Raw genomic sequence first — 14,826 nt, 5'->3', positions numbered from 1 at the left:
ACAATTTGGTAGAGGGAGGAGCTACTGGTGCCACACAACACAGTTGATCAATTGGGGAACAGGGTGTCACATTTGTTGTCACACAAGTATGACATGTTTGGGTTTATTCCCGTCTGCCTGAGTGAGTCCATCAGTGGAAACGCTCTCCTTAATTTGCCACACCACTGATCTTCACTGACCCATGCCGTACCACTCAATGGAAACAGGACATTAGTTAAGTTAAACTACAGAAAAAAACAAAAAACAAACAAACAAAAAAAAAATGCAAAGTGCATTCAGCATGTTGTTTACAAAATCCCGATCCGGTTAGATGTGTAAATCCTTCTCGCAACACTGGGGCAAATGAGATCAGCGCCGAGAACAAAGAAATCTAATCGTACATGCTGATGTGCTGATGCTCATGAAGACAATTGCATTTTTGTGCACCTGTCACGGTTTTTCTGTGCTGCTGCAGCCGTCGTTGCTCAGAAGCAGTTCCAGACAACAGGAGAGGGATCTGATGTCAGCTCCACTGTGGATCATCTAACAAAAGACAAACACGGTAGGAGGCTGGGATTATTCAAGTCATTCTGCCACGGAGCTACTGCTCCCACGTTTAACAGATAAGGGCTATTGTTTACAGGACCACCCAGACACACAACGGGAAGAAATGCTGAGACGGGAGCAAAGCGCTAAAGTTAGATTTTTTTAGGCTGCCGCATATAAAAGAGGACTGGTGTTTGTTTTTATGGAAAACTTATTTTAAGTACTTAAAATATATTTACAATTAAGATCTGCTAAATGCTTTTTTCTTTCTTTTTCTTTTTTTTTACATTAGGGCCAAAGTTAACTCCTACTGAAGAAGACGAACTGATGAAGAAATGGCAAGAGATTCTTGGTCCAAATAATGAAGTTGTGGTAAGGATGGATTATATATACATATACGTGTGTGTGTGTGTAACAGTTAATGTATTTGAAAAACAAAAGATATTGAGCACCTTGCGAGTTGTCATGCTGGTGTCCGGGTGTTATAGTTCCTTGTTTCCTCTGCAGGTGGCTCAGGTGGAGAAGTTTACTGAGAACAGTGGCCTGGGCATCAGTCTGGAAGCTAGCGGTGGTCATCATTACATCCGTTCAGTCCTTCCCGAGGGACCAGTCGGCCGCTGTGCAAAGTTGTTTAGTGGGGATGAACTGCTGGAGGTAAAGAAATAACACCTTATTCTTGTCTTAATCTAAACATTGATTTCAGGGGATTTGTTCTTGCTTTCATATGATATAGCACTAGTTTTTTGTTTTTTTTTTGTACAAATGCCTGCTGTAACAATAAATACATTTATACTTTTTAAAAAATTTTTTTTAGAGAAGTTAAAAAACAAATTCTTTTGTCAATAAGAAAATATTACTGGATAAAACTGAAATGATTTCAAAAGTAAATGTGTTCAACATAAGTGCAATACAGGAACAGCATCAGGAGTTTTACCAAAGCTCTAAGCTACTCTAAATTTAAATCTCTAAAACAAATCTGTAATTTCCACGTCTACACAGTCTCACCAGCAACTTAAATCATTTTTAGAGATCTGTAATGTGGAAAGCTTTTCTAAGAAAACTTTGTTTACATGAGACAAAAACACAGTAGTTTTGCACAGTATCTGAGAGTGGACAGGGACTAATTTACTTTTCTTCATAAGATAAATAAACCACTGTGTTTGAACTTGGGCATGTTGCTTCCTCAGGGCCAAGTCTTGTTCTTTAATAGTCCCGGAGAAGTCTGTGATGTTCAGCAGAAAATGTTTTCCAGCTGTTGAGTCTCACTGGAGTGGATTTTCTCACCTAACACAAGGTGTTAAAGAGTGTTGGAAGCATTAGTACTGGGAAGTACTAATGCGTTGTATTAGGAAATCTGATTTCCTAATACAACGCAACCTGACTCTGAAGTGTTTATTTGCTCAAGTCAAAAGTATTGGAGCTTTGTTTGTAGAAAACAGACTGTTGTTCTCAAGAGTTAAAGCTTAAAGATAGTTAAGCTTTAAGATAGTTAAGCTTTCACTCCTGTAATGTAGGAAAATAACAAAATTCAGTCAGCGTGGCATGTTGGAAGTCATTGATCAGTTGCAATGAGTGCTAAAAAGGTCTAACGCCTACTAAAAATCTTTATTAATAAATATATTTATGGTAATTATTGAACTCATCCAACAATCGCCATAGTGATTGCACAAGATTCATTTCCAACTTCTGGTATGGTTATGCAGATGGTTTTGCTGATGATTATGAAATCTGTAAGTACACATGTAAAACAGCTGGGATTCAAAGATAAGGTGGTGACGGTAAGTGGGCACTTTTTGGTCCAATATTTTAAAGCTAAAATTTCTTGACAATCCAAATCAAATTATTGGTTTGATGTTTTATTATTTTAGCAGTCACGGTGCATCTGAATGAGGATGTTGTGCTGAAAAGTGAAGTGGTTGCTCGAAAGTCAGGCTTGAATGTCAGGTCTGATTAAAAAAAAAAAAAAAAAAAAGAAGGAGTCTCAATGGGTTATAAAGTCAACACTGACATCTTCCTGTTTAGGTGAATGGGATTTCTCTGATCGGAGAGACCCATAAAGAGGTGGTGAGAATCTTGAAGGAGCTTCCAATCTGTGTGTACATGACGTGCTGTAGACCTGCTCCAGATCTCCAGATAGATATGGATACAGTCCAACCAGAACCAGATGCTTTCCCTACGGAATATAAACTGAAGGTACAGTCATATATTTGTCTTTTTCTACATCGCCGTAACAAAACCTTTGCTGTGTTTCAAGAAAAAGACAAAAAAAAAAAAACTAACAGACTGTAAAGTTTTAGTAGCACATTATGTAACATATTCATGCATTTAAAGCCTGGGGAAAGAAATTGAAAGAAAACTAGCCCAACCTGACTGTCAGTGGCTCCTTTGGCTTTGCTCCTTGATAGCCACGATGGATTAAGATGTACTGATAAGAACGGGAGGCTTAAAGTTTATTAGAAACAGTTTCAGCAGCAATACCTCAGCAGTTGCGAGCATCACAGAGATATGGGACATCAAATACAGCTTTCCTTTGGGCAGAGGGGTTTTTCATCTCTGTAGCTTTATCTGTGATAATGTTCTGAGAGCGGAGCATCCCAGAGATATTTCCCCTTTTTAACTACTGCCAGAAACCTGATCCACAAACAGACTCAGAGGGTAGGGAGCCTGTGGGCTGGGAGGGAAAGGAAGGACGGCGTGCTGTCTCATTGTGGTTTTGGGTTTTTCCTCTCCCTGCAGAATAACATCAGCAGCGCGCTGGTTTCTGAAGTTTCAGAGACGAATGACATAGAAGATCCCCAGGATACAGTTACCGAAGAGGCAATTGGATCCCCTTTGGCCATGTGGGAGATGGAGATCCAGAATATCGAGCTGGAAAAGGGAGAAGGGGGATTGGGATTCAGTATTTTGGACTACCAGGTGGGACTTCATCCTTTCAAAATCTGCGAGAGGAGCGGTTTTTTTTTGTCTCGTTTAGAGTAAATCTCTCATTTCTGCTTTTTCTAACTTCTAACACGATGGAGATCGCCCGGTGATGTTGCCGTTTTTGCCGCCAGGACCCACTGGACCCCTCCAAGACGGTGATCGTGATACGCTCGCTTGTTCCGAACGGTGTTGCGGAGACGGACGGCAGGCTTCTGCCCGGCGACCGACTCATGTATGTGAACAGCACAAACCTGGAGAACGCCACCCTCGAGGATGCCGTCCAGGCCCTCAAGGGGGCCAAGGTTGGAAAAGTCCAGATTGGAGTCGCCAAACCTCTGCCTGTAAGCAACATTATCTCGATTCTTGCTTTTTTTAAATTTTATTTCAGAGCCGTGTGAAATACTCAAATGCACTGCAGATCGAGGCTTGTAGTTTAAAGAGGGTGCAAATGTCCTGGAATTAGTTATTTGATTTTCCAAATAACTAATTCGGACCTTTTGATGTCACACAACGTTGGGCCCAGTCACGAGGGCTCAGCTTACGGAGAGCTTGAATTTTTTATGCAGGGAAAATGTGGTGGAGGTAGGCTGCATGGTGTAGCGTTCCACCCAACCCCTCTGTCTCAAAGGGTGACCACTTTGCACGCTCAGTTTCATTATGTTAGGGAATTTTCCATGAGCATCCACCCTCTTGAACACTTAAACAACATGAAAGCACCTGTTACAACAGCAGGTCCACCGGACGGCATGTTTGTTGCTCCGGGCTCCCGAGATCTTTTTGCTATATTAAAAAAAAAAAAAAAAAAAACAGCTTTGGTTTTTTTAAAATTTTTTCTTCCTACTGTAGAGATGCATTTTCCTGCATGAATGTGCTGTTGGATTACTCAGCAAGACCTCTGGGCTGCCGGGGTTAGCTGGATTACTGAGCTGTAGGGAGCTCTCCTGCAGGATGTGGAATGTGCTTCTGAGGGTTTTTTTTTTTTTGTCATATTGCTTTGACTCTGATGTGTGTGTGCGTGTGCATGCGTGTGTGTGTGTGTGTGTGTGTTATCTTCCCTGTTTGCCTTGATGCTTTTCATATACAGATCCTTGCAAAAGTTACAGCCCTGGAACTTTTTCCACATTTTATCATGTTACAACCGCAAAACTTTAATTGTTTTACTGGGATTTTATTTCATGAACTAACACAAAGTAGATGTTAATTGTGAAGCACTCCACTAATTAAGCCCTTGTTGCTTATTCCTATTGCTCAATCCTTCATTTATAAGGGGAATCATTTGTGGAGTGGGGAGAAGAAATTGCTGTCCAGCTGTTGTTGACAGATTTATCTGAGGTATCCTTGGAAATAAAAGGCTACGAGCATATACAGATTAATATTTGTAAGTTAATATACAACATATTGTAAATATAGCTCACAAGTTTGAGGTTGTAAAGTGAGAAAATATGAACAGGTTCAAAGGGTTTGAATATTTTTTCAAGGCGCTGTATTTTTTTATGAGCTGAATCAATCAAGATAAGGACCTTTTGACTGAGATTCCTTTCGGAGGTTTTCTGTTTCAAAATATTCTCATTTAGGTTTTTTTTTTTTTTTTTTTTTTTTTTTAACCTCAATCAATCCTAACCACTTCTTTTCACCTCCACCCCATACTAACTCCTTCATCACTAGACTTGGTAACAAAGAAAAAATCTCATTCCATAAAGCTGGAGACACTGAAAGAATTTCTCCACTTTCCTAGGGAATATGTGGATATTCCCATTCTCCACACCCTTTTGGTGAGCAGGAAATACCTTCATCACCCATCATCCATTCATTTGACTTCAGCAGTGTTTTGATTGAAGAAGGAGAGGAAGGAGGACTGACTGAGGGCGTCCTTTACCGAGCAGAACCTGCATTGGTTAGTTAGCTTTTGGAGACAAAAGCAACTGCAAAAAAAAAAAAATAAAAAAAAATTGAGAACACTTGAAAAGAGAAGCAGTTTGTGCTTCACTGTGATATTTCCTTTTGTCTAATTATTACAAAACGTGGTCTGCTTAGTTGAAATTATGTAACAGTTTAGGGTATTTTGACAGACAAAAAAAAAAAAGTCATTAATGTTACAATGTATTTTAGATCATTTTGCTGTTACATATTCATAACGTAGCTTTTTGTAGCTGCAAATCATGCTCAATAACTCACATTATTTTAGAGTCTCACGTAGATTTCAATCCGTTATCCCAGATTGACACAAGTGAAGGAGACCTATCTGATGATAAGGTGTTAGATCATACTTACTCTGGCATGGAGGACGACACATTCCAGGCGTCGATGATCGCTCTCCAAGGCAGCAGCTGCAGTGCTGACTTGGATTGCCTGCAGTCGTCCACACCCAAGGTAAAGAAAAAGATTTCTCAAATCACAAATGCCTGGAATAATGAAAACACTCTGTGTTTTATGCCTTCAGAGTGCTGAAACTTTTTTTTTCTTTTTTACTGTTTTTACAACCTTTTTGCGCAATCCCTGTAGTTTTTTTTCCCCCTAAAGAACTGCAGTAATTTCATCAGGCTTTAATAGGATGGTTTTGTGCTCCTGTTTTGGAGCCTGTAGTTTCTTAGCACTAATAGAATCCATCATCGGCTCCAATTTCAGCACTACGTTGTTGAAACGTTAAGAAAAAGTTCAGGATATAGAGCTCTTTTCGTATATTCTGATTTTCCAGCATGCCCAAAATGCCTATAGGGACGTTTTGACTCTATGTCATCATGTGTTGGCAAATGTTGGTTCTGTTGCAGAGCAGGACGGGCTCTTGCACATTGAAATTGTCCAGCACTCACTCCTGGGGAGGAGAGTACACATCTCCAAATTGCTCATGACCTCAGCCGTTTGCTGCGAGGCCACAGGACGTTGTAATTGTAACGTCCTCAGCTACATATCACTTGTTCGCTGAATCTGACAAGTGAATAAGTTAAGCAAGCCACACAACACTTCTGAGTGGAGACATCCAGCTAAACGTTAAATGACACAGCAGGCAGACGGAGGGAAGCTGACGAGTATAGGCAGAGGACTTAACTCACGTAGCTCTTTTCTTTGCGTGTTTTACAATCAGAAAACCTCCAGGTATTTGTTATACACTCCAGATTTTTCACTTGAATACCGTAAAGCTGCTACCTGTGTTTCTATGTGCAGAGGATGAGCATACGAAAGGGTCTGAGAATACTTAGGCAAGGCCAAGTCTTTCAAAATGTGGCCTTAAGACTGATCTTAAGACGAAGTCCAATGTCGGTCTCTAAGTAAGACTAGTTCCCCAACTGAATGTTAGATTAGATTAAGAAATAATTAAGAAAAAGAGAAAATCAGACGGATTTTCAGTTTTCTCAGCGGTCAGCGCTGACCGTGTTCACCGGAACGTCCTGATTAATTTATGATGTTCCAGGGCAGTCTGAAGGGACAAACATGTTCCTTGATGTCTGCAAACAGATTATAGCATTTGTTTCGGGTCAGACAGTTCAGCCTTCAGGATGTGCTTTTCTTTTGAAGACAGACAACGCGCCTGCTGATCATTCTCACAGCCAAGGTCAGTTTTGTCAGCTTCCCGACATTTATCCAAGGTCACGTTCTTCTCCGTTATATTAACAGTTCTAGTTTTAAACAAGTAAACGGCCGTGGAGAGTTCTTGTGTAAAATCACAAAATCTGAAACAAGTTCTTGTGTGATTGTGAAGTAGAGAGGAAACGATGCATTGCTAATGCAAAGTTTTTAACTAATAATGTTGTGTGTTGGTGCTCAAGAAACACCACATACTGGTGGTACGTTACCTGCTGATTTTCTTGTCAGTAGGTTAGAAACGTATGTGTTACGTGATGTAACAATCGTGGCTCTAAATTTACTCATTTTTATTTGTATCAAATATTTATTTGTAACAAATGCGGGAAATGTTACATTTGCTTCCAAATTAAAAGAAAATACTGTCTTCTGATTGATTGTTACTCTTAGAATTCAATCAATTTACTCTCTCTAAACATTTTTTTTTTCTCTGAGCCACACTCTAACCTTTATTTTCAATAAAGCCGGACTGCTTTTTATAATAAAAATGTAGAAATGAAGTCCATTTTACCCTTTAGATCAGCCTTTTTCTATAACCACTGAAGGCTTTTCTGTGGCTCGTTAAAAAGAAGAGCAAGCCGGATGGAGCCCCGAGTGTGATTTATCCTCCCCGAGTGGATGTTCATTCATCTGCCATGCTTTGTTTCACTGTAGCTGACAGCCCGTCTGAACGTGTTGGACGAACACCCCGGCTTCGGAGACGACGCTCCGGCGTTCTCCACAGAGAAGTCGGCCTCTTACACTCCAGCGACTTTGACAGGTCACATCCCGGCGATTAATACCATTCTAAGCAGCTCGGATCAATACTTGGCAAAGCACCCGGGCGAAGAACAAGAACCAGTCGGGTGCTCAGACTCCTACGGCCTGTTTGCAGAGATAGAGGCCAAGCACATTGACCAGGAGGCACCTGTGGAGCAGCCTCTCTGTCTGATCGAACCGGTCATCTCTTTTAGAGATACGGAAGACACAATGGTAACTTCAAGTCTTTCACAATCAGCTTTCGGGGGGTTTAACTAAGCCATCGAATTTAGTTTTTTTCTTTTCTTTTCCCTTATTTAATGTCGTGCACTTTTGTCTCAATAAACTTCTCTTAGTTAAAGCATCCTCTCAGATTTTAGATACACAAAAGTAAGAGATTAATTGCTCAAAATTAATTCAACATTCAAGTTGCTTCATTCTTCTCTCGAGTGGGAGCCGCGCTTGGAATCCGCTTTAGTATTTTATTTTATTTTTTTAAATTTGTCGTGAACAAATCTGTTGAATTATCACTTTCAGGATAAGGAGAAGGCGAGTGCGAAAGAATCTGCCGAAGACGACAACAAAGCAGCTCTGACCTCTGGGAGCAATTTTGAAAGGACCATCACAGTTGTCAAGGGCAACTGCAGCCTCGGTGCGTGTTCGGTTCTTCACATTCTTTGAATTATTTGTTTTCTTCTTAGTTTTTGTTTTCCTCTCCTGCCCCATGGGGGGTTAATGAAGTGTCGGGCCTGAAAGCGGGAGCTGGCCTTTAATTTTTCCTCTTTGGCTTTATAAAATGTAATTTTTCAGGCAGAAATGATAGCAGTAATATCTCGTAGTTTCTGTACTTAGTGAGGATGAGTCTGCCGCTATGCGAAGCATTAGCATTTAAAAAAAAAATGCCGGAGGGGCTCTTCCTAGCAAAGAGGAACTAAAGTTTGAACTTTAAAACCAAATGCGTGTTTAAAATGGTCTCTTATTTAGCTTTATTGTACACTTTAAAGGGCTGTTTTGGGTGAATAATTAATATATCTTGCCTACAAACATTGTTGTTGTTTTTTTTTCCTGCTTCCAGTGCACATTTTATGATGTCATGGTCAAAAATTTACACAACACTGTTAATTCTTTCAACTTTATTAATAAATATTAACAGATAATGTGTGTGGTCAGTTATCTTGATAAGCTTTTACACATTACTCCGGTTTCTGGGACGTTTTCTTATGGTACAAATATTTAATAACCACTGCTTGTGAGTGTCTGTTTGTCTAATCCAAATGTTAACGAAGCCACGCTTTACCATCTGCTCTAAAGGGATGACAGTGAGCGCCATGAAAGACGGGCTGGGGATGGTGATCCGCAGTATCATCCACGGGGGGTCCATTAGCCGCGACGGTCGTCTGGGAGTGGGCGATCTGATCCTGGCCATAAACGGAGAGCCCACCACCAACCTGTCCAACGTCCAGGCTCGTGCCATGCTCAGGAGGCACTCTCTCATTGGGCCAGACCTCGGGTAAGAGGCGGAGTGGCTCAGTGCATTAGTGTGCTCGAAACTTGACAGAATCATGCAGCACTACATGAATAGGATGACACATTTTCATGATGACACAAGTGACGCGCAGATGATCTTCTCCCAAAAATCACGGTATTCGTTTAAGCATGTGCACATTCATCCGACGAGTTTGTGGTTGCTTTTTTTTTCTTTTTGTTTTGTTTTTACATCCTTCTCCTGACTGCAGACGGGAAATGTTTTCAAAAAGACTCAATGTGGTCTTGTTTTACGTCACACAAACATGCAATTTTAGACAGTGCGCACTGTCTAAAATTGTGCGCACACAATTTTAGACAGACAAATTATCCTCAGTTTCTGTGCTGCTGAACCGGAGTACCGTATTCGCACAATCACCTTGAGTCCTTGTTGAACCTGCAAGTGAATTAGACGTGTAATTATGATGTTTTCATAAATTCTGCTTGCTGAACTAAACGTGGCAGTGTGTTAGCTTCGGTGCATAAAAAGCCAACTCTTCACATTCTAGATCTGCTTGTGCACCCGAGGACGATCTGTGCCCGTTTTATGTGTGAGTATGACTAACTTCCACGCCGACGGATTCTCAAAAAGACGCTGACGCTTTTGGTTTTCCTTTTTTGTTTGTCTGGTGAGAGGTTTATCCAGAAGGATTAGGTCACCCGAGTGGTAATTTGTTTTAAACTTCAGAGTGAAAAAACAATGTCTGAGGAAACAAAATGACGACAATTGAATCCTAAAACATCCACCTGGATAAATCTCGACAGGCCGTGTCGCCTATTCATCCTACTAAACTTGCTGCCTGAAGTCATTTTCTTTCTAAAACCATTAACGCCTTGTTATAACTCACTTTTTCACGTGCGTCCCTGACATTTTGCTCACTGCATGTTTTGATGATTTTAATGAAGCAGCTCATCTTTCCCTTTTTTTTTTTTTGTAGGATTAATTTTCTTCTCCTGTCTGCATGCCATCAAGTTTAAAAAAAAAAAAAAAAAGAGAAGAAGAAAAAAAAACAATTGCACCCATCTGCTGAAGATCTGTCAGCCTTACTCTGATGTGTTAATGTGCCCTTGAGAATCAGCTTCTCTGAATTGTTTTCAGATGGATTTGCGAGTAGATGGCAGTTTGTCACCCATCTCTCAGCTCGGCTCGTTCGACGTACGAGCCGTCTGCTCTCTTTCAATTAATAATAGATTAGAAGAATCCTTCGGATTTGTCACGTTTGTCCCGCAATGGGTGACTGAAGACTTGATTTGCTCAGACTTTTATGAAGGTAAACAGCTGTTTTCAGCAGTCAGGTGTCAAAGTCCTGCATACATAATTCATGGACGTTTCACCTTGAGCTTGTTACGAGGAGAATGTGTTTACTGGAAGGCAAAGTGGGTTTGGTTTTGAAAAGCCAGCCTCAGACTGTAAATGAGAACAGCTGTAATGTTTTTGTCCGTTTATAGTAAACGGAGCACATTTTAGTCACGAACAGAGTTACTAATTTTCACTAAAAGTGGGAAAATTAGTTTTTCAGTATGAATGCAGGTTTGTTAATTAAAAAAAAGAGGAATTTGTGAACATGTCTTTGTGTGTGCATTTGGGTTTAGTGTTACATACGTCCCCGCTGAGTACCTGGAGGAGTACAAAGCCGGCCACGAACAAGCTAAGGATGATGTCTTCACTGAGACGCCTCAAGAGTAAGTTCCCGTCCCACACACAAGGTCTGCAGCCAATGCCTGTCCTTAAGATGAAATGTATAATGCCATAAAAACATTTTTTGTTTGTTTAATTTGTTTCGGATCAGCAAGCAAATTTCAGTAGCAGACAAAGATGACCTGAGTTAATACAGAAAGCATTATTATTATTATTATTTTTTTTTTTATGTGTTGATTTATATGTTTTTTTTAATTCGTACTTATTGCAGAACGCTGCCAGTTTTTCTGTTGTGCTGATTAACCCAGTTTATGGTGGGGAGTTGAATAATTTCCATTTCAACTAAAAGAAACCTTTGATATCCTGGCTGGAATTAGTTTCCTTCCATCTTTTGAAGCATAAGTTGAGGAAGCTGTTATTTATTTAAATGTCATTTTTATGTAAGTCCTTATTATAGTACCTAGAGATACGCTGATCAGCCGAGGTTTTTCCGAGGACTATAACATATTTTGCAGGTTCTTTGATAGCGTGGGTAGTTTTGAGTTTAAAAAGAAAACTACCAACGCTAACCATAGTCTTTGCATCAAACCATGATTCCCTAACCCTTATTGGATTCTTATTAAGCTAAAAGTAATTATAATAATAGCAAATCCCTGGACATGTTGTCGCTTGTTGTATTTGCAGAACAAAAGTAGTTTGAATTCTTGATTTTGGTGCCAAAGTCCAAAGATTACTGATTAAAGGCGATCAAGAGAAGCTCAGCCAGTCTTGATCTAAAGCCAGTTGATTAGTGCACCTTTCATCTGAAATTTAATAACAGATTAGGTTGCCGCATATCTTTCATATCAAAGTCATGCAGCTTTCCAGACTGAAATGTCCAGGGCTTTCCGTCGTCTTACAGCCCCTTTTTTTACAGGACATAAGTACAGATGTTTACAATAAATCTCTCACGGGAGATGGTCAGTGTGGTTAAAATATGAGATGGGACAATCTACCTTTAGCAAACCTGATGATAAAACTTGAAGTTTTGTCAAAGATAGCAACATTCATTTATCATCTTGGATTTTACCTAGATTTCTTATCTGACTTTGTTTACTCCAACAACTTTAGGATGCCTTGAAACGACATTTGTTGTGAAGTGGCGCTAAACGAATAAACCGAATTTCATTTGCCGTTTCCCTAAAGACACGGTCTTGACGGATAAAGTTTGTCTTATATGCCTGCAGCTTTAATAAATTTGAAAATGTATGCATATCATTTAATTTCTCTAGCTTGAATATAATATACTCTTTCCCACCTCATTACATTTTTAGAGATATTCCCAGCCTCCCAGAGCGTGAAGAAGGCGAGGGAGAGGAGAGTGCCTCATGCAGCAACTGGAATCAGCCAAGGAAGTAAGTATACACTTAAAGTCTCAAACTGTAATTGTCTGAACACATTTCATCAGCACAAACGGCCCCGGCTTTTAAGTGATGATTATGAAAAATGGGAATGCTGCCTTTTCTCAGAGTGGAGCTTTTCAAAGAGCCTGGTAAGTCCCTGGGGATCAGCATCGTCGGCGGCAGAGGGATGGGCAGCCGCCTGAGCAACGGGGAGGTGATGAGGGGCATCTTCATCAAGCACATCCTGGAGGACAGCCCTGCTGGACACAACGGGACACTCAAGACCGGGGACCGGATAGTGGAGGTGATGAAGCATCTCAGTTGAGCGAGAGGTCATTTTCGGTTACCAGTTTATGCTGTTTATTTGTATTTTTATGACGCTTTTGTTTCAGGTGGATGGCGTAGATTTACGAGACGCCAGTCACGAGGAAGCAGTGGAAGCCATACGGAAGGCAGGCAACCCCGTTTCCTTCGTGGTCCAGAGTATTATTCACCGAGCCAGGGTGAGTCTGTGAAATAGAGCCCAAACTAAGTGCTATTTAACTTCCTCGTAATATAAAGGTCACCGCTGCCCCGTGTTGCCTGTTTTTTCTTTATCTCATGGGACAATTTATTCTCTTTTCAGGCTATTTAGGGGGATTTTCAAAGCTAAAAAAAAAAAAAGAAAAGTGCTATTTGTGTGCCACCACTGTACTACAGTGCTTCTTAGCAGGCTGAAAGTAATTTTCAAACATTTTGTTTCTGAGAGCAACATATCCTGCTCAGAATAATAACTATGGTACAAAGCTTTAAAGCTTTAAAAATCACCACATCAACAACACCGTTTGTTGTTTGAAAGTGCCCTCAGGCCTTCAAACCACGAGTAAGTACCTTCCTGCCGGGGCCGCCGCTGGCCTGGCTTCAGTGCCGTATCACTCTCAGTCAGATGCCTCTTCATTTTCACATATTCCCTTCTGCTTTTGCTAACAATTTATTTTCTCATTAGGCATGTTGCGACTCATAATCTGACACAGGGACGGTTACGTTCAAGCGTGTGCAGCCATTAGCATCCCTGTTAGAAATGTGTTAAAACCTTAAGATAGGTGATTCTTTTAGGGAGCACATTTATTCAAGCCCAAAAACTGACATGTGTAAATGAGGTTCTAAGACCCTCTTGTTTGCTATAGTTTCTTTTCTATTATACAGACATGAGTTGTGTTACTTCTAATATATTTTTCCAAGAAATAAAGCAATTGTTTAGGTCGCCTTTGCAAGTTCACACTTTTGTTTTAGGAGCATGGTACAAAAAGTTTGCTTCTATTTTCAAAAATAAACAACAACAAAAAATACTGCAGTGATAGTTATCATTGTCTCCTACAGTTTATTTCAAATGTTAGACTTCCTGTCACGGTGCTTGGGTGACCATTGGATCGTCTTGAGGCGCATGTGTTTCAGGGGATTCGGATGCCAAATATAATACAAAAAAAATCTGGTTTGTGAAAGGATTCCAGTAAGTTTAGGGGCAGATTCTCATTCATACCTGAAATGAAAAGGCATTATAAATACTACTGTTATGTAAACTATATTATGAGTTGCCTCATTCCTGCATCTCTCCTCCTCTACTCGACTCTCTCAGCCTGAGTCAATACATAGCCCAGCTCCATCTCCCGCTGCGGAGAAACGCGCCGCAGCTTTCACATGCATGCCAAATCGCGCACGCCAGGTAATCCATCTCTCTCCTTTTGCCTCCTCCATCTCTGTTGCATCACCCATCCATCACATGTAATCTTGGTCGTATTATCGCTCCTGTCTCCCTCTTTCTTTTTGTGTCTCACACTGCTTAGCCAAGTTCCTCCTCTTTAGTTCTGCGTTTGACATACAAATAATGTTTGCTCTTATGTATATGAAGTAGAATTGGAAGTTTTCCCCGGAGAGAAACAAAAAAAATAAATAAATAAATAAAAAGGGAAGGTGTGTTTTCATCTGGCGTCATGCAGCTCTGTTCTCTTGCAGAATAATGTGGCGGTAGCTGAGAGTTGAGGCACAATGATGATGAAATGCCATTGTTCCATTATTTATAGACACTCAGCTGTACAGTTTCAGGGTTGCCAACTTTCTCGCAAGAGAGATTTCTCAAATATGAGTCAAGAAGCGAGTCTTAAACACAATAAATCTTTCGGGAGGTTGAGGGTGCTGTACATGTCAGGTGAAATAGTATTCAGCAAAAGCTGCGGGCTGCTTTTTTTTTATATGATGTTCAGGTTATGAGCAAAAAATGAAAAAATACTAATTGTTCACATAAAACAGTGAGTGTGAGGGCTTATTTAAATTAAATACATAATCTATATAGTGTCAATGTCAAGTCAAAGCACTTTACATTAAAAAAAAAAAAAAGCTAACTAAAATAAAGCCAGAATTTTCCAAGTGCCTTGATTGTTTTAAATGTTTCACCCATCGAAAAGTGTAAGTAGAGGGAATGCATTTTCTGATTGCTTTTGCCTTCAGGTGAAACAGAAACAGTGGCACTGTTTCTGTTTC

At 40.2% G+C, this 14,826-nt stretch overlaps 1 protein-coding gene across 11 annotated transcripts in view; it reads left to right on the top strand.

Moving 5' to 3' along the window:
* mpdz (multiple PDZ domain crumbs cell polarity complex component) overlaps positions 1-14,826 on the top strand; it is a 53,023-nt gene that overhangs the window by 17,134 nt on the left and 21,063 nt on the right. For 5 of the 11 annotated variants that reach the window (XM_016677508.1, XM_016677506.1, XM_016677504.1 and 2 more), the window contains exons 12-28: positions 455-541; positions 818-897; positions 1,033-1,179; positions 2,548-2,718; positions 3,262-3,441; positions 3,579-3,788; positions 5,183-5,341; positions 5,665-5,817; positions 7,681-7,998; positions 8,302-8,416; positions 9,076-9,274; positions 9,798-9,839; positions 10,882-10,971; positions 12,241-12,321; positions 12,436-12,613; positions 12,702-12,812; positions 13,925-14,011. In XM_016677508.1, coding sequence (XP_016532994.1) covers positions 455-541; positions 818-897; positions 1,033-1,179; positions 2,548-2,718; positions 3,262-3,441; positions 3,579-3,788; positions 5,183-5,341; positions 5,665-5,817; positions 7,681-7,998; positions 8,302-8,416; positions 9,076-9,274; positions 9,798-9,839; positions 10,882-10,971; positions 12,241-12,321; positions 12,436-12,613; positions 12,702-12,812; positions 13,925-14,011 — 2,408 coding nt within the window. The remainder of the gene's footprint in view (positions 1-454; positions 542-817; positions 898-1,032; positions 1,180-2,547; positions 2,719-3,261; positions 3,442-3,578; positions 3,789-5,182; positions 5,342-5,664; positions 5,818-7,680; positions 7,999-8,301; positions 8,417-9,075; positions 9,275-9,797; positions 9,840-10,881; positions 10,972-12,240; positions 12,322-12,435; positions 12,614-12,701; positions 12,813-13,924; positions 14,012-14,826) is intronic. The other 6 variants (XM_016677510.1, XM_016677509.1, XM_007564250.2 and 3 more) reach the window with 3 other exon arrangements.

Source organism: Poecilia formosa, unplaced genomic scaffold (assembly GCF_000485575.1).
Source record: "Poecilia formosa unplaced genomic scaffold, Poecilia_formosa-5.1.2 Scaffold157, whole genome shotgun sequence".
In the NCBI taxonomy this organism is placed as follows: domain Eukaryota; kingdom Metazoa; phylum Chordata; class Actinopteri; order Cyprinodontiformes; family Poeciliidae; genus Poecilia; species Poecilia formosa.
The sequence above is the reverse complement of the archived record's forward strand: the minus strand, read 5'-3'. Positions and strand labels throughout refer to the sequence as shown.